The 22,875-nt window shown below is 40.9% G+C and overlaps 1 protein-coding gene across 7 annotated transcripts in view; it reads left to right on the top strand.

Moving 5' to 3' along the window:
* Positions 1–22,875, top strand: part of TJP1 (tight junction protein 1) — a 2,268,071-nt gene that overhangs the window by 1,495,591 nt on the left and 749,605 nt on the right. For all 7 annotated transcript variants that reach the window (XM_044078564.1, XM_044078565.1, XM_044078562.1 and 4 more), the window contains exon 19: positions 8,154–9,035. In XM_044078564.1, the coding sequence (XP_043934499.1) occupies positions 8,154–9,035 (882 nt within the window). The remainder of the gene's footprint in view (positions 1–8,153; positions 9,036–22,875) is intronic.

Genomic DNA, 22,875 nt, shown 5'->3' with positions numbered 1-22,875 from the left:
ACATATCGTTCTCAATGTTTTTTTGAGTGTATAGATATTATATTCATTACCTTGCTTTGAAGCAGTCTCGTTCTCAACATCAAGATATGCACAGTTAATTAAGGGGTTAGCATACTCAGTCAATACCCCTATCAACCGATTGTCAAGGCTTTTGTCTATGACGCTATGAATGGTAGTACCTTCAGCCATCCCCTCAGGAGTTGAATAAATTAATTAAAAAAAACCCTTGCTGATGCAAAAACCCAACGAAAATCAAGAGAAGCCAAAAACTGAAGGTACCAATGTAGATCAAGTCATATATCCAATGCGACAACAAATATAGTAGTCCAGTGTAGTAAAATCACACAAGTAAAGTTTAATGGTAAGTGCTTTCACAATACAACTAAGGATTGCTTCATCAGACAACTGAATAAAAATACTGATCAGATTTTAAACAAATCCTAATACAAATGCACCAGTCAGAATGCGTTGTTCACAAAAGACCGACCCCCCCCATGTAACAAGTCAGTTAGTCCTTACTCATAAAACGTGTCCAGCCAAATAATAAAAAAATATATAAAATATGTAAATAACATATTACATATATAAAACACAAGATATACATTTTGTAAAGGAAGCATGTTTAAATAGTGCACTCAAGGGTAAATGCATTACCTAAGGGGGCGAGTTTTGGGTATCGGTTTCAAGGGCACAGAATCATTAAGACCCAGTCCCCTATGAGCTCCCAGTCTCAATATCCATTCTATCTTGGCGCATTCCGTCCTATTAACAAGGTCCCCTTGTCTAACATCTAACCTTTGTATATGTAGAACTTGAAAAACAAAGGTATGCTCATCACCCTTGGCCATAGTATGTTTGGCCAAGGCACTATAATCCAATCTTTTTCTGGTACAATATACATGGTCACGTATACGTTCCTTGAGCCTCCTGTTGGTCTTACCTACAGAGTAACTAAAGCAGACCACACAATGGGCCAAATATACCACATTGGAGGTGTTACAGTCCCCTCGTACCCTCATTTCCCAAAGATATCCTGTTTTGTTGTGGGTGCTGGGTGGCTAACTGAGCCGATTTCCATTTATTTGGAACATGAATTGAGGAGAGTTTTGCTTGACTTTCCACAAGTATTAAAGGACACTGAGCATTTTCTTAGGGACTTGTACAAAGTTGTTCAAGAATTGAAACCTGTTGAGTTAAAAATGTTAGCAACACTTGATGTGGTCTCCCTTTTTACTAGCATACCCAACGACCAGGGGATAGCTAAGGTTAAATCCCTTTTGATTAAACAAGGAAAGTTTACAATGGAGAAGATAGATTTTTTTTTTTGTTTACTTCTTGAGTTGGTTTTAGAACATAACCTTTTCTTGTTTGAGGATACCTGCTACTGGCAGAAAGCGGGGGTAGCCATGGGCACCAGCTGCGCCAGCACTTATGCCAATCTGGTAATGGTGGAGTGGGAACAAGAACATCTGGTAGATAATCCACACATCATATTTTTTACACGGTTTGTGGATGATCCCTTTATTGGTTGGCAAGGTGACGAGCAAAGTTTGAATATGTTTTACAACCATATTAACAACACAGAAAGCTTTCTGAAATTTACTATCAACTATTCTGTTAGTAGTATTGACTACCTAGATGTGAACGAGATGTAGAAAGAGCATGCTCCAAGGTTCAACAGGAGAGGAAATGTAGAGCCAACCTTATTTTTCCCCTCTACCATTGGCTGTTGATCACATAGCTAGTGACTGTGTTCGGGCGGGTTTGGTGCCCATGGTTATACCCTATGCTGCCAATTTTGCATGGTATAAAGATTTAATAGAGAAGAACTGGTATATTTTATTAGTGGATGACAAGACAAGGGAATTAGTGGGAAATAGACCCAAGTTTGCTTTTAAAAACATGAGAAGTCTCAAACAACAACTCTATTATCCTAGAGACCAGGCCACCTTGCAGATTGATCGTTTGGAACATGCAAGTGTGGGTCTTGTGCCCATTGTCCTTTCATAGATCAATCTAGATTTTTTAGGCACCCAGAAACAGGATATCTTTGGGAACTGTGGGCACGAGCGGACTGTAACACCTCCAATGTGGTATATTTGGCCCATTGTGTGGTCTGCTTTAGTTACTCTGTAGGTAAGACCAACAGAAGGCTCAGGGAACGTATACGCGACCATGTATATTGTATCAGAAAAAGATTATATTATAGTGCCTTGGCCAAACATACTATGGCCAAGGGTGATGAGCATACCTTTGTTTTTCAAGTTCTACACATACAAAGGTTAGATGTTAGACAAGGGGACCTTGTTAATAGGACGGAATGCACCGAGATAGAATGGATATTGAGACTGGGAGCTCATAGGGGACTGGGTCTTAATGATTCCGTGCCCTTGAAACCGATACTCAAAACTCGCCCCCTTAGGTGATGCATTTACCCTTGAGTGCACTCTTTAAACATGCTCAAATTGCACTATGTTTCCTTTACAAAATGTATATTTTCTGTTTTATATATGTAATATGTTATTTACATATTTTATACATTTTTTTATTATTTGGTTGGGCACGTTTTATGAGTACGGACTAATTGACTTGTTACATGAGGGGGAGGGTCCTTTGTGAACAGCGCATTTTGATTGGTGTATTTGTACTAGGACTTATTTAAAATCTGATAAGTATTTTTATTCAGTTGTCTGATGAAGCAATCCTTAGTTGTATTGTGAAAGCGCTTACCATTAAACTTGTGTGATTTTACTACATTGGACTACTATATTTGTTGTCGCATTGGATATATGACTTGATCTACATTGGTACCTTCAGTTTTTGGTTTCTCTTGATTTTCATTTTGTTTTTGCATCAGCAAGGGTTTTTTTAATTAATTCATTTAAAACGTGTAACAAGTATTCTTTCTGACATCCCATTAATTGTTATACATTTCATGTCCTATTCCATCTGGACCTGATGCTGAATCTATATTTACTTTGTCTAAGAACTTTATCTAATTCATACATGGTAATCTCTTTCTCAGTTTCCTTATTTACTTGATCTGAAAAACGTTTTACTTTCCATATTTTATTGCAATCTTTTTTCTTTAAACATTTCTTCCACATAATGAACTATGGTTTCCACTATCTGTTTTTGATTTCTTGCTCTCTCCTTTCTTTTTTATCCCTCTCATTATACTTCTGTCTTCTTTCACAGTTTTAACCAAACATGCTCACACTTTTTCCATTTTTCATTGTAGTAAATATTTTTATTTAACATTTTTGATCTTTTCATATTTTTATATACATTTTTTCTTTCATATACTGTCATTCTTTTTTAACTTTTTAAACTCATTTCTATAAATTACTACCTTTTTTTGTTTTCTGTTCTTCTGCTTCATCTTTGCCATTTAAAAAAACTTTTCATGTATTTTTTTAAATACAATCCACCGTTTTGACCATTTGCCATAAAATGTTTTCATAGTAATATGATTTCTTCATAATTGTATGATGTCTTCTTTTCCCTTTTCATTCCTTTCTCATTTATTCTTTTTATCCATTTTTTGCTATCTTTATATGTTCTTTATTTTCATTTATCTCCATTCTACTGTCCTTAATCCATCAGATATTACAAAATAATCTATGTTGGATTTAAGAACTCCTGTGTATGTCCAGAACTTTCTTTTCCAAATAACTAATTCCATAACTTTAAACATTTTACTTATATCCATTCTTTTCTTTTCCTTTATGGGTCTTAAATTACAGTTAAAAGCTGTTATTATGCTTCTACATAATCTAATAATTGTTGAAATAAACTCTCCATTTCTCTACATATAACATATGCATATAAAGCTACAATTGTGTACATTTCTTTCTTGCCATCTTGCATCAATAAGTCTTACTATTCCTAATAGTTGTTACATCTAATATATTTACTGTTTTTCTACATAATTCAGCTTTTCCTTAACAGTTCATTTCCCAAAGTACATGCTATATTTCCATCCCATGTTTTTTCTGTTTGCATGTTTTTTCCTTTATTAAACATCTTGTGTCTTTGAATACAATTATTTATATGTCACATTTTTACACCATTCTAAAATTCCTATTCTTATATTTTAATACTGTTTACATTTACTGGAAGGATTAAGTTATTGCTCTCCATTTTCCTTAATTCAAGAGAAATTATTTACCTTTTTTTTTTTTTTTTAATTTTCATTACCCGTTTCCCTTATTTTTTCTTTAAAATGTATTCCTTTAAACTTTTCCTTCCTTTCACTACTCTTCTGATATAACTTTTTTCCTTTTACTGTTTTCAAGTCTAGATCTTTATCACAGCTAATTTCTGACTGTTTCTACCTCTTCTCTGTCTTGTTCTTTTATTTCCAGATGGTCTTCAATTTTAATTTCCAGTTCTTTCTCAGTTTATCATCTCTGGGGGTTTTTTTGCTATTAACCTCTATTTTATAGTCCATCCATAAATGCCCAGATTGTTTGCATGTATAACATTCTAGTTCACATTTTTTGTATCATGTCCTGTTTTCCCACATATTTAACATTTTTATCACAATTATTCACAAAATGCCCTCCTTTCTCACAAAAAGCATTGCTTTGGCTGTCCCCAGTATTTTACTACACCTCTTTTACCAAATTTATAACACTTGGAATGTGGACAGTCTTTTCCATTTCCATTTTCGAAACAGGATTACAATCCCATCCCCAGTCAATAAACCTCTATTGTCATAAACTATTGAAATGTCCATCACCTTTTTACAAACATTTTAGTCCCAGTTTCTACTTCTTTACGAACTTGTATATGAATCCCCCCCCTAAAAAAAGCTAATTATTTCATGGATTATCATTTTTGTCTCTCTTCATGCAAAAAAAATTCCATTCCCTGAAAAGTCTCAAAAATAATGTAACAAAGTCTTTCTATCAAAATAAAACTCTTATCTCTTGTACCTTTAACACCAAGAGGTAAAACAATGGAGTCCTATACCTTGTTGTCTGTTTAATCTGATATTCTTTTTACTTTGTATTCTCACCACATACTTTCTTTTCAGGCCATCCTCTTTTTTTTTTCTTTCTGTCCTTGGCTATTCCCAGCTGTATCACCATAAGATTCTGTTCTGTTCCACGTCCCTCTTTTTAATTTACTCCACACTTCATTCTGAATTTTATCCATTATTTCTATCTACAATACAACGCCACTTTCCCGTTTCCTCTGCAGCAGTATATCAACCCACAACCCTCCTGATTGGAAGGTTGTAACCACACCTACTTCTTTTCGCATTGATTCTGGTTTGGCAAACAAATAAGCCTGAAATGCTGTCTCTAAATCTTCAGCAAGCTGGCATTTTCCTCTTCTGTCTTTGTCAGCTGTTCCATTTCACACACTGTCCTCCCAGCTGCCACTGCGCTAGGATTGAGATGAGCATACATAATTGTGGCTAGCTCTTTCACAATTATGAAAACATTGAGTAAGGGAAGTTCCCTGATGCCTTGGCCAGATTTCCTCTAGTAGTATAAATATCACCTCTGGTCTCCACTGGAAAGAGGTAACTATCCTTGTTGGAGTAAACTGGTCAACAAAGGATAAATAAAATAAAATGAAAATTATGTTGCATTTTCTTTTAGCATTTAAGCCAATTTTCAATATACCATGGATTTATAAGTGTAAGCCCCTTCTGAAGGGACGCTTTGTCAAAATGGGGATTGACAGTGAGTCCTAGTTTGCAGTCATCTGCATACTTGGTTAGCCATAGTTCTTGGTTTATAGTCTGTAGGTCAGAGAAGTAAATACGAAACAAAAGCAGACCCAGCACTGAACCCTGACTGACCATAGAGTTGAGCTGGTGGGATTGTATACAGTGTAGCAGGTTTCTTGGTGAGGAGCAGTGGACTAGTGGGCTGTGAGGTGGTTTTTAGCCAATTAAAATAAGTTTTTTTGGAAGGATTTATCTTTGCTTGCTGTGTCTATAAGTTTCCAGTATTGAACTACATTGCAAGTGTTTCTCAAGAATTGTGGTACTACATTAATTTCTTCAAAGGTTGAGTCAAAGTTTCATGTCTTCTCACTACTCATTAGTGGTATCTGTTCTGCCCATTTGAGAAACTAGAAGCATGCTCTACAAACCTTTGGTATAAGATTTACTCTTCCTTTTTAAAGGTCAAGGCTGAAAACCATATTAGGTAAGTTGATTAGATGTTCACCCTTCTCAGTTACTTGCTTAAACTGAACAGCCTTTATCCAGTGAACTTTTTTAGATTGTGTGTTGTGTATAGCAGATTTTTTTCAGGTTCAGTCTATCCTGACTTCACTAGGAAAATGCCCACCTTTTTGCTGCATTTTTTGTTTTACTCTCCTCTGCTATTTCCATGGTGTGAGCTTGATTTTATTTTTGAGAAACCTCATTCGTGGCTGTCCATGACAATTGTTGTACTTTTTCCTTAGAATTCCCAATGGCATTTTTTCTTGTAGGAGCCCACTTTTGGCATCCTTAAAGGAAAAGTCTGCCCTTTCCTACAGTTTCTCAATCTTTAGATTGGTTTTCTCCCTACAATATGGCTCCAGTGTTGTTTTGGTATCCGAAACCTTTTACTTAATGAAATTTTCGTTTCCTTGCCTTGGAATTGGAGGAAAGGAAAGCCCACACATTTTTTTTTCTTGTTTTTAAGTCCCACATACTTTGGCAGAGGAATTTGTCTCAACATGCTATACAACAGATGTAGGGAACTATGTAATTCTCTTTGTCAAAGGACAGTCTTGCATAGTCAGTCAGTCCTACAGATGTCAGTAAATTAGTTGCTGCTATTAAAAGTGTTGTGGGGTAGCAGTGCAACAGAAGTTGGAAAATTTTAATGTAGAAGGGCATTTGTGCCTCATTAAAATAAAATCTAGCATAAATTCAAGAACAGTTTGTTTTTGCACTATGCTTGTAAAATACTTTTGAGTAAAAATAGCAAATGCAGTAGCACATTTACCAACATTCAGTATAACCACTGGGGGCACGAATTTGGTGAATAGTTGAACAGGTTATTGCAGTATTGGATTACAATGCCAGCTTTGATGCCTCATGAAGAGTGTAGGGTGCTCATAGCATAGAAACACAAAATGACAAGCCTTATAAAAACCTAGTAATTTAGCAACTTTCTTTGGCTACAGTTGTAAAATTGATCTCAGCTTATTAAAATGCTCTTGAGAGAATTGTGTATGATGGTCAATTCAGGAATAAAATGCAAGCACTTCTGCAGAAGGTGTATAAGATGCCTGTGACTCTCACTGCTGCCATTCTATCTGTGTACTAGGAAGACAGCATAACTTCCTTATGTCTAGCATGACTCTTATAAAGGAGACTTGAAATGCATTCTGAGAAGAGGGAAACATTAAACAAGTTCATGTTAATGTGCCAAGCCCCATATTTGGTTATTCTGTAGAAAAATATATTAACATTTTATAAGATATGCATGTAGTTGTCTTAATGCATTAAAATGGCTCAGAAAACAAAGATATAATAATAAAAACATTTTTTAATGCAAAAGTGTTTTACTTGAAGCTTTATAATGCTCCTTGGATAAGTTTCACCATTCAGGCTGTGACACCCCCCCTTACTTTGACACTGAATCACCTTTATGTCAGTCTTTGTTTTCTACTGGCTGAAAATACTATGCCATATTGTAAAACTGGACTCTGGAGGCATGTATTTTAAACTGTTTATTTCCAGGAAAATACTGTAGCCCTTTTCTGAAAATAGAACCATATCAAATGAGGGATTTTGTTGGGATAGACAAATTTCGTTCTACCTTTGTGTCGCATGTTAAATTTGCTATTCCTAGATTGTAATATGTGTGCCCTGGTATATAAAAGTATTGCATGTGAATGTTACTCAAGAGTCTGAAATTATGGCAAATACACTCTTTTGTTTTATTCTTATAGTATCACACACATGGTGTCGTCAGTTAAATAATGTTCTGGTTCAAGTAATGTTCCTGCATCTCTAGCTTGCATGTATTTAAGTTTGGCATTAGTAAAGTTTTTTTTTTTTTTTTTTTTTTTTTTTTTTTACAGATAAAGGGTCAACAGAGGTTAATATGTAAATTTAATTTAAGATTGTGAACTTGAGAAAATGAAGCGTTTGCATCTAGTAAAATGCTTATATCGCTATCCTTTTTCAGATGTACAGAAGAGATCCATACACAGTAGAGGAATCACTAGGACCAAATTATGGCATAAACCAGCCTGCTGTTGGACATGGGCAGAGGTATGACAGTGATCCACCACCAATGAATGAGCCACAACCTCTATATCAGGACCAACAGCCATATGCAGAACACAATCAGCTGCCTTATAAATATGAACCTACAAATAGTTATGCAGGTCAGCCTTCCCATAGTTTTGATCCACACCTGAATTATGGTGAACCAGTGTCTGTTTTCGACAATCAGTGGGGAAACTATGATGAGAAATTGTCCCAGCCTTTTCAGTTCAGACCTTCATATGAAAATCAACATCTCCGAGAACATGATGTAAGGCAACAGTTTGATGGAAGTCCTCAGCATAACTACTTGCCCCCTCAACCACGGTATGATGAACAGCCACCTTTAAACTTTGAAAACAGGCCCAATTACAGTCAGGCTGAAATGTCTAAAATGCCGCAGCCACACTATGAAGGGCAGCCTGCAGCAAGCTATGACATTCATCCTAGATATGAACCAGATCAGAACTTTTCTCCACCTGTACTTAACTCTCCAGAACCTAAGCATTATTTTGATCCACATTTGCGAACCCATGAACAAGGTCCTCCACAAGGATATAACAATGCTAGACCAGGAGCTCATGACTCTTCTTACAACAGAGATTGTGTTACTCCTCCTCCAGCCCACAACAAGCCCCAACCTTCTGTTAATAAACCTCAGCTCACACCACCATCCTTGAATACTTCACAAGAGGAAGAAGATCCAGCAATGAAACCACAGTCTGTGCTTAACAGAGTTAAAATGTTTGAAAACAAAAAGCCATCAGAGAGGAGTAAAGAAACGGATGCTGCTATTCCTCGGGTAAGTGTCAACATGCTTTTAGATCAGTTAGCAGTAAAGTAAAAACATGTTTTTATTTACAGCAGAGCTGTTGGTAATTTGGCAATCTAAAACAGAGCTGTTGATCAGTTGGCAATTGTGTTGTTTCACAGTAGGAAGCTCTTACATTTTTATAAGTTATTAAAACATCACTAGGGAACATGTACAGAGGGTGGTAGCATCTCACATTCTTTTCAACTCTTCTAGATACTGTTTTAGGGATAGCATAGATGTGTATTTATTTTATTTATCTTTTTCCACTGGATTAAGCCTGCTTAGCAAGTAACCTCTTTTAGGGGAAAACCTGAGGTAGTATTTATACTACTAAAGAAATTTGGCCAGGACACAGAATTGATAAATGCAGTGAGATCTTTTGCATACACCAGAGCTACCACCAACTCAAGAAGATGAGACCTCAGTTTAACATCTCATCCGATGGACAGACTCTACCAGTAGTGTGCACACAAGCATAGTCAGCTTTATTCCATCCAGAGCTGTACCTCATTATCCCGTATGTACTGTCCTTGCTTGCCCTTTTGAGGAAACATCAGTACAGCTTTGGATAATTCTTCATTTTTTTTAATTCCTATTTCTTTAAAGAAACATTTTTAATAACTATATTTGTATGTTAATAGCTATAGTCTGGTAATAGTTTTGGATTTTGTGACTTGTAGGTGCAAGTTCTAGAGCAGCGAGATTGAATGTGCAAAAAACGGGCTTACATATGCTATGTCTGAGACTGTTACACCTCTGAGTATTTCAAGGTATAGTGACCCCAGACTTAGTATATGTAAGTAGCAGGGGAGGTAAGGGGTGCCATGGGGTTTGCCCTCTTCAAAACTCATCTTTAAAGGAGAACAGCGATTTCTTTGACATTCATTCTTCTCCTGTAGTTTCCTGTTTTATTGTCATAATTCCATAATTCCATCACTCACAATTACATGTCTCAGAATTACAATAAGGTACTTCATTTTTTTCTTCTATTACTGCCATTCCTGAAAGACAATAGATTTAAGTATTAAGCACCCATATTTGACTTCATGTTGGGTTGTATACAAACATATGTCATCAAGGCAGATGCTTACTATATTAATGTTTGCAAACTGCTTTTATCTGCTACTTGTGTGTATGTGCACTGGTTTGAGTGATCATATATGTACCTTCCATTTCTTTTCCACCGTTAGATTTGCATGAAAGTATGAATTTTTTATCTGACTTTAAATGTAATCTGCAGTGAGATTACCTCTTCTGATAGCCTCAGCTTGGCAGAATTCAGAATTTTCTGTAATTGTCTTTAAATGTGGGTTCACACAACTCCAAATGGTATGTGTCATGATGTCACATGCCAGAGTAGGTAGGCATATCCAGCCCCTGCCCTCTAGAGTTCTTTTCTGCTGCTTGCATGGTTTGGATAATGATCCTAATCTTCATAAGAATTTTTCCAAGCTTGTTACTTAAAAGTGGGACTGCTTTTACTGAGTAAAAGGGTATAGGGTGACGTCTTCTAGGCATAAAACCCTAATTCGAATGCCCATAAGGAGTGCATGTACAATCTTGGAGCTGGGCACTTGGGCAGTGCATGTACCGTGTGATGTCCTTCCATCTCACTGTTGCATTTATTCCTTACAATCGGGATGCCCTACCAAGGGTGGCCCGACATCCGACCAGTGTACCAGAGCCTTTAAGTTGCTAAGGGTACACCTTACACGTACAGCATAGGGCATACAGGTGATGTCCGGACGTACCATCCTTGGAATTGAGAGCCCCAGTTGGAATGCCAGTCCAAAGATTAGAGAGGTGGTAAGCACATCCAGAATGGAAAATAACCAGGGGGAGGAGGGAGGGAGTGAATACTGCAACAGTGAAGAGGACATCTACCATTATGGTAAGATTTTACAGAATTCTATTTCCTTCCATTTCACTGTTCCAGTATTCCTTATAATAGTGAGAATGCAAAAGCTTAGGAAGAAGAGAGGGAGCTGGAAGGACCAGCAGAGCATTCTAGGAACACGTGAAGAATGGCTCTAGCAAAACCAGCTCTAGCTCTGGATATCACATCCAACATATACTGTTTGGTAAAACTATGCACAGAAGTTCAGGTAGCTGCCTTAAGAATAAAGTTGGTATCTAAACCCTTGAAAAAAGCTCCAGAAGAAGCGACAGCCCTAGTAGAATGAGCCTTAACAGAAATAAGTCTATTGCCATGAAAAGAATAACAAAAAGAAATTGTTTTAGTTATCCAAGAAGAAATAGTTTGTTTGGAAACAACCAATCCCAAAGATCTAGGATGAATGCAGACTTCCCATACTCTGGAACAAACTACCTATCTATATCAAACAAAGCTCCTCATTAGCACTCTTCAAGAAAAATCTTGATGATTGGATGGGAGATAGGAAATTCACCCCGGGGATCAATTCTGTGGTTCTGCTCGACAGTAGCACAGGAAAATAATTTTCTTTGGTGGCGAAAGCCAGGGTACCTTTTGGTTAGGCTTATATAGGCCCTAGGGCCAATAGCCTAGTTACCTACCTATGAAACTATGAAAAGATGATCAGATTTGCGAAGAGCTTTGGTCTTCTCCAAATAAAGTGAGAGTTGTCTGTGCATATCTAAAGTATGTAAAACCTTATCACTAGCAAATTGCAAGGAAGGAGAAAAGTGGGCAAATGAATAGACTGATTTCAGAGACAACTCATTCATCACTTTGGGCATAAAAGAAGAATTAGTACAAAGGGACATCCTGTCCTTATGGAAAACTAAAAAAAAGAGGAACAGCCATAAAGGCTTGAAGCTCAGATACCTGTTTGGCAGAAGTAAGGGCTGACAGAAGAACTGTCTTCAAAGAAAGTACATTTGTGTACACTTACCATAAATGTAGATGTTCGAGTGTATTCACTGCTGCAGTCATTACATTTGGGTTGATTCCCAAAGCTAAGGAAGGGAGGAGGAAGTTAGAGAGCATTAGTGCCAACTATTAAGCCCTGCAAAACTGCAGTGGCAAAACCAGCTCTGGATTTAGAAAAAATAGACATGTGGTAATGCTTGGTGAAGGTATGTACAGAGCTCCAGGTAGCAGCTTCTAGGATGTGCCTGGTAGAGGACCCCTCTGAGAAAGGCTGTAGAGGTAGATGCAGCCCTGGTGGAATGTGATCTTATCCCCTGTGGGGTAGGTTTTCCATGGTGCTTATAGCAGAAATTAATCAAATGGGCTATCCATTTAGAAATGGTTTGCTTTGAAATGGCCTTCCCCTCTGCCCCTGCAGCAAAGCCAACTAGAAGCTGTTCAGATTTTCTGAGAGGCTTAGTCCTGTCCAAATAAAATCTCAGTTGTCTGTGCATGTCCAAAGAGTGCAGAATTCGTTCTCCTTTGTTTTGTTGATTCGGGAAAAGGGTAGGCAAATGAATGGACTGATTAAAGGCCACACTAAACACCACCTTGGGCATAAAGGAAGGATTGGTCCTGAGGGAAACCCTGTCTGCATGGAAGATAATGAAGGGCTCCACTGCCATGAGGGCCTGTAATTGAGGCACTCTTCTTGCTGAAGTGATGGCTAGAAGGAGGGCTGTTTCCCAAGAAAGGAATGTCAACTCTGCAGTTGCAGCTGGTTCAAATGGAGGGAGTGTGAGCTTTTCCAATACAAAGTTAAGGTCCCAAGCTGGAGTAAGGGCTCACCTGGGGGGGGGGGGTCTTAAATTTTTAGCCCCTCTGAGGAATTGCTTTAACAGGGGGTGAGAGAGGAGGGGTGGTTCAGTATTATAATGTGCTGAAATTGCAGAGGCATGAATTTTAATTGACGAGAAGGATAAGCCTTTGTGGAGCATTTCTGTTAAGTACTGAAGAATATGAGGTAAGCTGGGCACCGCAGTGCCCATAACCTGGGTCTGGCTCCAGGAACAGTATCTTTTCCACTTTTCAGCATAGGATTTTCTAGTACTAGGTCTCCTTGCTTCCGGAATGACATCCAGCGCCTGCTTACTGAGGGATGCTATTGGAGAGCTCAAGGAATTAGCCAGGCTGCAAGGTTCACGGTTTGAAGCTGAGGGTGCAGAATCTGGCCCACCTGCTGGGACAACAGGGAAAGGTGTCTTAGGTAGGTGCCATGGATCCAGCCATATCATGCTGTGCAAGAGGGAGTACCAGTGCTGGCAGGGCCAATCTGGTGCAATGGTTTGTCCTGTGATCTTTAACAGAACCTTCGAGAGGAGAGGCATAGGGGGAAGGGCATAAACCGAGAGGCGTTCCCAGGTAAAAGACAGGGCATCCACTTTCCAAGCTTGACTGTGGGGAGTCCTTGTGCAGAATTTTTCCAATTGGTAGTTCTGGGGGGAGGCAAATAGGTCTGTCTCTGGAGTCCCACATTTGTTCCTCAAGAGGTTGAATATTTTTGGTTCCAGTTTCCATTCATGTGGGTCCATGAGATTTCTGCTTAGGTCGTCTGCCAGTGAATTTAGCTTGCCTGGCAGGAATTCAGCTTGTAGGTGCAGTTGGTAGCTCAAGGCTGTGTTCCACAGAGCCATGGCTAGTCTGCAGAGATGGTGCAAGTGGGTTCCTCCCTGCTTGTTTATGTACCACTTAACTGTGGTGTTGTCTGTCTTTACCAATAACTGTCTTGGAAGGATGTGGTCTTTGAAGGCTGTCAGGGAATTCTGTACAGCTAACATTTCTTTTTGGTTGATATGCAGGTGCAACTGACTCGGGTTCCATTTGCCCTGAATGCACTGCCCGGCCAAGTGAGCCCCCCATGCATAGTCTGATGTATCTGTTAGGGTTTGGGTGGCAGGGGGTAGATTGAAAGGGAGCCCCTTGTTGTGGTGGCAGGCCTCTGCCCACCAAAGGAACTCTGTCTTTATACAAGGAAGCATAGGAATCATTGATTCCAGGTCATGAGAATGTTGACACCATAGGCTTTTTAGATACCATTGTAGTTTCCTCATATGCAGTCTTGCATATGGAATTACTAGAATGTAAGAGGCCATGAACCCCAGGGCTTGCAAAATTTTCCTTGCAGATAGCTGGGCCTTTGTGGCCAGTAGTTTGAAGTAGGTTGTCAAACTTGTTTCTCTGGCGTGAGGTAAGCCATCTGGGAAGTTGTGTTCAAGCTTGCTCCCAGGAATTCAATCTGTTGGCAGGGTACTAGATGAGATTTCTTTTCGTTTATGGTGTACCCCAGAGAGGTTAGAAGTTTCTTTACGAATGGCAGATGTTTTAATAGCATGTCCTGTTTTTCTGCCTGAATCAGACAATCGTCCAGGTATGGGTATATTTGAATATTTCTCTGCCTGCAAAATGCAATGGCTGGAGCTAGACACTTTGTGAATACCCTGAGCGCAGTAGATAAGCCAAAGGGAAGTGCAGAGAACTGATAGTGCATGGAGCCTGCCCTGAAGCGTAGGTATTTCTTGCAAGATTCCCTTATTGGAATGTGCAGTTAAGTTTCCTTTACTTCTAAGGTTGCCAACCAGGCATCTTTGCCTAGCATAGGAAGCAGCTGTTGAAGTGTTAGCATTTTGAATTTTGGGATTACCAAAAAGGTGTTTACAATAGATTGGTCCAGGACAGGACGCCAGGCGCTGTCTTTTCTGGGTACCAGGAAAAGTCTTAAATAAAAACCTTGTCCCATTTCTTCTGCTGGGACAGGTTGAATAACCCTGATACTTAGAAGAGAGAGAACCTGCTGTTGAGCCTCTGCCCACTGATTTGGGGTTAGGTCTGGCCAACCGTTTGGGGTTGGTAGGATGTGGAAGTGGAATCTGTATCTTTGGGAAGCTATATTTAAAACCCATTTGTCCTGGGTAATGAGTTCCCAGTTTTTTGCATGCAGGGCGAGCTTTCCTCCTAAGGGAGCAGGCAGTTGAGCAGGGCTTGGAAGGGTTAAGGTTAAGTCATTGTGACATTTTTACGTAGGGGGGTGTCTTACTACTTCCTGTTTTGGAAGTGGGAGCCCCCCACTGCCTAGGCCTGTGTGTAGCCTGAGACTGTAACCTAGGTGGTCTGCTGTTCCTGGGTTTGGACTGAGAAGGCCTGGAAGAGACTGGAAAGGACCAATTCTTTGAAGGCCAATGCCTACTAAATCTGTGAGGCTGTACATGCAGGAAATCTTTAACAGTTTGCATAGATTTAGCTTTTTCCTCCATCTTTTTGAGGACGACTTCTGCTTTGCTGCCAAACAGGTGGTCTTGGTTTAAGGGAGCATCCAGTAATTTAGCTTTAACATGATCTGGCAAGTTTTGCTCCTTAAGTCAAGCATGCCTTTGAAGTACAGACCCAGTGACAGCAGCCCTGCAAGATTCTTCTAGAGAGTCAAAACCACATTGCAAAGTATGTTTACCAACTTGTTCAGCAGAATGCATTAAATCCTGTAACTCTTTATGTCCAGCAAAGTCGGGAATCAACATCATTTTCTGTTTAAGTAGTCCCATAATATGCTGCTGATACTTTAACATATGAAACTGGTAATTTAAGGCCCTAATTGCCGAAGTAGCAGAACTGTATACCTTCTTACCTCATCTGTCCAAGGCCCTAGAATCTCTATCAGAGGGGGTAGGATTTTTGGCAGTAGTAGCCTTAATGCCTTTTGGCCCTTGGGAAATGGTCTCTGGATCCGCAGAAGGATTTTTGAAGAGGAACTTGTGAGAGTCAGGTACTCTGTAATACCAATCAGGTTTTCTGGGAGCTGGAGGCAAAGTGTCTGGGGACAGGCTAAATTCCAAGAAGGTATCTACAATGTCCAGAACAGGAGGTATAGCTAAAGGCCTGTGTTGAGGGAGGAGTAAGAATTCCCTAAGCCTCTTTTTGGAGTCAGAGTAATCCTGGCTTTCCCAGTGGAAATGCTCCCTAAGAGTGTGCAAGGTTTCACCAAAAGAAAAATCTTCTGTAGGGGAAGCAGAGGGGATGGAATCCTCTGCATCAGAATTATCATAGGTAGATAAGGGCAAATCCTGGTAATCAGAAGAGAAAGAGATTTCAGAATCCTGATCAGAAGAATCAGAAAGAAAGAAAGTACTAGGTGGTCTGGAGGGGAAGGCTGGCTTCCCGTAATTAAAGTAATAAGGTCTTCAGCCATTCCAAGAATTAGTTTTTTTAGGTAAATGGGCCTGACCATGCAGTTTGGACGTTGGTTTTGTAGGCGTGGTCGAATTTTAGGCCTGGATGAAGAAGATGGCATTGGTTTAAAATGCAAATCTGTAGGCCTGAATACACCTTCAGAAGCCGGTGCCTACACAGTGGCTCTGGACCCATCCAAGGTAGAGACATCCGCAGGTTCCATAGTTGAAGACGCATCTCATGGTATACCGGACTCTGAATGGGTCTTAATAGAGGCCTGTGGATCTGAAGTAGTGGATATCCGGGGCTGCGAAAGCACCTCACTGAGTACCGGCGAACTGGTGACTAACTTAACGGAAGTGTCGTCAGCGGTTTTGGACCTATGTGGTCTGTCTCTGTCTTTATCCTTATGTTTTTTCAGAATATCGGCAGTTGGATGGCTTACCGAAGCCATTTCTGGATAGTTAAACCAGGTACCAAAATAATTTGCTGCGAAAAAAGACCGAATAATTCCGGGGTTGAATAAGACACAAAACCAACTGCAAGGGACGTCGTGGTCGAGGCCTAAGCAAGGAATACAGTGCGAATGAAAATCTTTGAGATGTTTGCTTTCCACAGGTAAGACAATTGTTAACTTTTACTGACATCGGTTAAGAGCAAGAAAAAGGATCCCCAATGGGGTACTACTTAGCTTTTTTCGAAGACTTCGGTTCTGAAACTCCAAAACGAAAATTTCAGGAGTCTGCCGCCCGGCACCTGCGAACTGCTTCTGCTTCGGTCACCGCACAGTGCAAGTAATGCAATTATCCGAAGCCAGTCGCCAGTTCGCTGGTACTCAGTGAGGTGCTTTCGCAGCCCTTGATACCCGCTACCTCTGATTCACAGGCCTCTACTGAGACCCATTCAGAGTCCAGTATGCCGCGAGATGCTTCAACTATGGAACCCGTGGATGTCTCTACCTTGGATGGGTCCTTCTGAGGGTGTATTCAGGCCTATGGACTTGCATATTAAACCGACGCCTCCTTCTTCACTTAGGCCTAAATCTCGAACCATGCCAAAAAAATGACGCCCAGGCCACATGCTCAGGCCTCTCTGCCTAAAAAACAAATAAGAATGGCTGAAGATTTAATAACTCTAATCAGGGGTATCCAAGACCCCTTTCTAAGAGGCCTAGGACTGAAGTTGATTATGAATCGTCTGACCAGGATTCTGTTTTTTCTGATTCTTCTGATCTGGATTTGCCTTTATCTACTTATGAGGATTCTGATGCAGAGGACTCCATTCCATCTGCTTCCCCTCCAGAGGATTTTTCTTTTGAGGAAACCTTGCATACTTTAAGGGAGCATTTCCACTGGGAAAGCCAGGATTTTTCTGTTTCAAAAAAGAGGCTTAGGGATTTCTTACTCCTACCTCAGCATAGATCTTTAGCTATTCCTCCTGTACTAGACATTGTTGATGCTTTTTCGGAATCTAGTTTGGTCCCTGATTCCTTGCCTCCTGCTCCCAGAAAACCTGACAGATACTACAGGGTCCCTGAGTCACACAAGTTCCTTTTTAAAAATCCTATTGCGGATCCAGAGACATATTTCACAGGGGCCCAAGGGCATTAAGGCTTCTACTGCTAAAAATCCTACCCCTTCTGATAGAGACTCCAGGGCGCTGGATAGATGGGGAAGAAGGTTTATACTTCTGCTACCTTGACCATTAGGGCTTTAAACTGCCAGTTTCATATGTTAAAGTATCAGCAACATGTTATTGGATTGCTTAAACAGAAAATGATGTTGATTCCTGACTGTGTGGAAAATAAAGAATTACAGGATTTAATGCATTCTGCTGAATAAGTTGGAAAGCATACTTTGCAATGTGGTTCTGATTCATTAGAGGCCTCTTGCAGGGCTGCTGTTACTGGGTCCGTGCTCAGAAGCCATGTTTGGTTAAAGGAGCGATCTTTGCCTGATCATGTTAAAGCTAAATTGTTGGATGATCCCTCAAATCAGGACCGCCTGTTTGGCAACAAGGCTGAGGAAGTTCTTAAAAAGATGGAATGTAAAGCTAAATCCATGCAAACTGTTAAATATTTCTTAAAAGTTCAGCCTCCTAGATTTAGTAGGCACTGGCCCTCTAAGAATTGGTCCTTTCCAGCCCCTTCCTGGTCTTCTCAAGCCAAACCCAGACACAGCAAAAGCTCCAGGTTTCAGTCCCAGGGGACACACAGGACTAAGCAGTGGGTGGCCTCCACTTCCAAATCTGGGAGTAATAAGATTCCTCCTTATGGTAAACTGTCTCAATGACTTCCGTTTAAAATTTCCAAGCACTTATCAACTGACTGCCCCTTTGGGGGGGTGGGGGGTTGCTCTTCATGCAAAAAACTGGGAACTCATTACCCAGGACAAATGGATTTTAAATATAGTGTCCCAGGGATACAGATTTCACTTCCACACATTGCCAACATCAAGCGAGTTGCTGGACCTACCTCCAAATCAGTGGGCAGAGGCCCAAAAACAAGTACTTTCTCTCTTAAGCATAGGGGCTATTTAGCTGGTACCAGAATAGGAAAAGGGACAAGGTTTCTACTCAAGACTTTTCCTAGGACCCAGAAAAGACAATTCATGGCATCCTATCCTGGACCTGTCTACTCTAAACACCTTTTTGGAAATTCCAAAATTCAAGATGCTGACTCTTCACCAATTACTTCCTATGCTAGGCAAATATGCCTGGTTGGCAACACTAGATTTAAAAGAAGCATACCTGCACATCCCAGTCAGGGAATCTTGCAGGAGATACCTACGCTTCAAAGCAGGCTACACACACTATCATTTCTCTGCACTGCCCTTTGGCTGATCTACTGCACCCAGGGTATTCACAAAGTGCCTAGCTCCAGTTATTGCATTTTGCAGGCAAAGAAATATTCAAATATACCCATACTTGGACGATTGTCTAATTCAGGCAGAAAGCCAGGACATACTTTTGAGTCATCTGGCCTTTGTACAAAGGGTTCTAACTTGTCTGGGGTACACCATAAATGAAAAGAAATCACACCTGGTACCCTGTCAACAAATTATATTCCTGGGAGCAAGCTTGAATACAACTTCCCAGATGGCTTACCTCACGCCAGAGAAACAAATTCATTTGACAACCTACTTCAAACAAATGGCCACAAAAACCCTGCTATCTGCAAGACAAATACTGCAAGCCTTTGGGGTTCATGGCCTCCTGCATTCTTCTAATTCCATATGCAAGACTGAATATGAGGAAACTACAGTGGTATCTAAAAAGCCTATGGTGTCAACATTCTTAGGATCTAGAAGCAATGATTTCTGTCATACCTTGCCTATGCCTAACATTCCTTTGGTGGGCAGAGGCCTGCCACCAAAACAAAGGACTAACTTTCACACCACCCCCTGCCGCCCAAACCCTAACAAAAGACGCATCAGACTATGTATGGGGGGCTCACCTGGCAGGGAAGTGCATTCGGGGCAATTGGAACCCAAGTCAAATGCACCTGCATATCAATCAAAAAGAAATGTTAGCTGTACAGAATGCTCTGACAGCCTTCAAGGACCACATTCTTCCAAGACAACTTTTGGTAAAGACGGACAACACCACTGTTATGTGGTACATAAACAAGCAGGGGTGTACACATTCTTACCCCTTTTGCAGACTAGCCATGGTGTTGTGGAACACAGCCTTGATCTACCAAGTGCACCTACAAGCTCAATTCCTGCCAGGAAAATTAAATACACTGGCAGACGGACCAAGCAGAAACCTTATGGCCCCACACGAGTGGTAACTGGAACCAAGGATTTTCAACATGTTGACAAGCAAATGGGGGAGCCCAGATATAGACCTATTTGCCGCTCCCCAGAACTACCAATTGGAAAAATTTTGCACAAGGACGCCCCACAAGCAACCCTGGAATGTGGATGCTCTGTTCTTCAGCTGGAAAAACCTGTCTATGCCTTCCCCCCTCTGCTTCTGCTTTCCAAAGTACTACTAAAAATCAAAACAGTACAAACCAAGGATGATTTTGATTGCTCCAGACTGGCCACGCCAACACTGGTACCCCCTCCTGCGCAGTGTGTCACAGTTATCCCCATGGCACCTGCCTCAGACTCCTTCCCTGTTGTCTCAGCAGGAGAATCAGATTTTGCACCCTCAACTTCTAACACTGAACCTTGCAGCCTGGCTAATTACATAATCTCTCCTCTACCATCCTTCAGTAAACCTGTGATGGAAATCATTTTAGAGGCAAGGAGGCCTAGTACTAGAAAATCTTATGCTGAAAAATGGAAAAGATTCTGTGCCTGGAACCAATCTTTAGGGATGACCACAGCAGCGCCCAATTTACCTCAGATTTTACAATACTTAACTGAGATGCTTCACAAGGGCCTGTCTTTTTCCTCCATTAAAATCCATGCCTCAGCCATTTCAGCTCATTATAGCACAGAACCTCCCCTCTTCTCTCATCCACTGCTCAAGCAGTTCCTCAGAGTGTCCAAAAATTTGAGACCTCCCAGGAGAGCTCCAACCCCAGCCTGGGACCTTAACTTTGTTTTGGAGAAACTCACTCTACCTCCTTTCGAGCCAGCTGCTACTGCAGACTTAACATTTCTTTCTTGGAAAACAGCTTTCCTTTTAGCAATCACTTCAGCTAGAAGGGTATCTGAATTACAGGCACTTATGGCAGTGGAGCCTTTCATCATCTTTCATGCTGACAGGGTGTCCCTCAGAACCAATCCATCCTTCATGCCCAAGGTGGTATCCAGTGTGGCTTTTAATCAGTCTATTCATTTGCCGACCTTCTTTCCCAATCCACAGAACAAAGGGGAACGGATACTGCATTCCTTAGATGTGCACAGAGAACTTGGATTCTACTTGGACATGACTAAACCTCAAAGGAAATCTGAACAACTGCTGGTGGCATTTGCTGCAGGGGCAGAGGAGAAGGCTATTTCAAAGCAAACCATTTCTAAATGGATAGGTCATTGCATTAATTTCTGCTATAAGCACCATGGAAAACCTATCCCCAGGGGATAAGACCTCACTCCACCAGGGCTGCATCTACCTCTACAGCCTTTCTCAGAAGTTTCCATAGCAGGGACATCCTAGAAGCTGCTACCTGGAGCTCTGTGCATACTTTCACCAAGCATTGTCATTTGCTAATTTTCTCTAAATCCAGAGCTGGTTTTGCCACTGCAGTCTTGCAGGGCCTTATAGCTGGTCCTAATGCTATCCAAATTCCTCCTCCCCAACCATAGCTTTGGGAATCTACCCAAATGTAATGACTGCAACAGTGAAACACGAAGAACGTAGTACAGTTGTGTACACTTACATAAATGTTGATGTTCGAGTGTCTTCACTGTTGCAGTCCTGGTTACCCTCCCTCCAGCCCCCATATACCTCTACATTCCTTTACTATGCTTAAAAGCCTTTTTGGTGTATTTGCTTTTTTGATGGAGGGTATATCATTGTACTTTTTTTATTTAATTGCTCCTCATTAGGGGGCAGCTGACATCTAGCGCAAGAAAAACTGATGTAATGGTGTCTGCTGCATGTTTTATACCCCTGACAACCTGATGTCATGGAAGAAGGGACAGCAACCTATGCAGGACCCAAGACTTTGTTAATCAGGCCGATTGAGGGATACCTACAAGCAGATGACCCAAATGTAATGACTGCAACAGTGAATACACTTTAACATCTACATTTATGGTGAGTTTACACAACTGTACTTTTTTCATGTTTCACTGTTGCAGTCATCACCTGTGGGTTATCCCTGCTGTGGTAGCCCTCAGCCGGCCTGAATACCAGAATCAATGTTTTTGTGGACCGGCTGCTGTCGCCTGTAGTCTGTCAGGTCGTCCGTACTATAAAGCAAGGCAGTCGACATTATTACATCAGTCTTTCTTGCCATGGAGCCCGTAGCAGAAGCAGTTCGCATGAGTGCTGGTCAGTCGCTACCAGAAGTCGAATTTCAGCAGAAAACGCCTAAAGCTAAATACCCCATTGGGGACCCTTTTTTCTTGCTCTAACCGATGTCCGAAAAAGTTAACAATTGTCTCGCCTGTGGAAAGCATATCCCACACTGAGACTTTCATTCTTACAGCATCACTTGTTTAGGCCCAGACCACGACATCCCTCGTTGTCGGTTCTGTGCCCTCTTTAATGCGAGAACCACTCGCCGTAGAGCTCTTTTTGTAGACAAGTATTTTCATATTCAGTCTTCGAATTCTGATATGGCATCCGTCAGCCAACAATCCGTCGACATTCTGAAAAAAACGTAAATAGAGACTGGCCACACAAGGCTAAGCCTTCTGACAATGCTACTGCTATGCAAGTAGTCTGTTGTCCGGAATTCAATGAGGTGCTTTCGCAGCCCCTGATGCCCGGCTCTTTCTACGCAGGCCTCTGCAGAGACCCTTTCGGAGTCCGGTATGCTGCAGAAATCTACTTCGTCTACCGACCCTTTGGCTGTGTCTGCCTTGGTTGGGTCCGGAGCCGCGAAGCAGGCACTGGCTTCTGATGAGGCCATTCGCACTACCGATTCTAGACAAAAAAACAATGTCTTCTCTTCTGACTACCGTTTCTTAGAGATTGGATTCTCTCAGGCCTCTAAGCCAGGCCACTCCTAGGAAATCTGCTTCGAGCCACCATCTTGCTACTGCTCCCCCACCCCAAGCTCAAATGCTAAAAATGTTGGAGGATCTCATCTCCGTTATCCGAGGTACTCAGGCCCCCTCTCCAAAAAGGAAAAGGCTTCCTTCTCCAGAAATTAAC

The sequence above is a fragment of the Protopterus annectens genome, chromosome 7.part1 (genome assembly GCF_019279795.1).
Source record: "Protopterus annectens isolate FY-2018-M chromosome 7.part1, PAN1.0, whole genome shotgun sequence".
Taxonomy (NCBI): domain Eukaryota; kingdom Metazoa; phylum Chordata; order Ceratodontiformes; family Protopteridae; genus Protopterus; species Protopterus annectens.
This window is presented reverse-complemented; position numbering and strand designations above follow the sequence as displayed.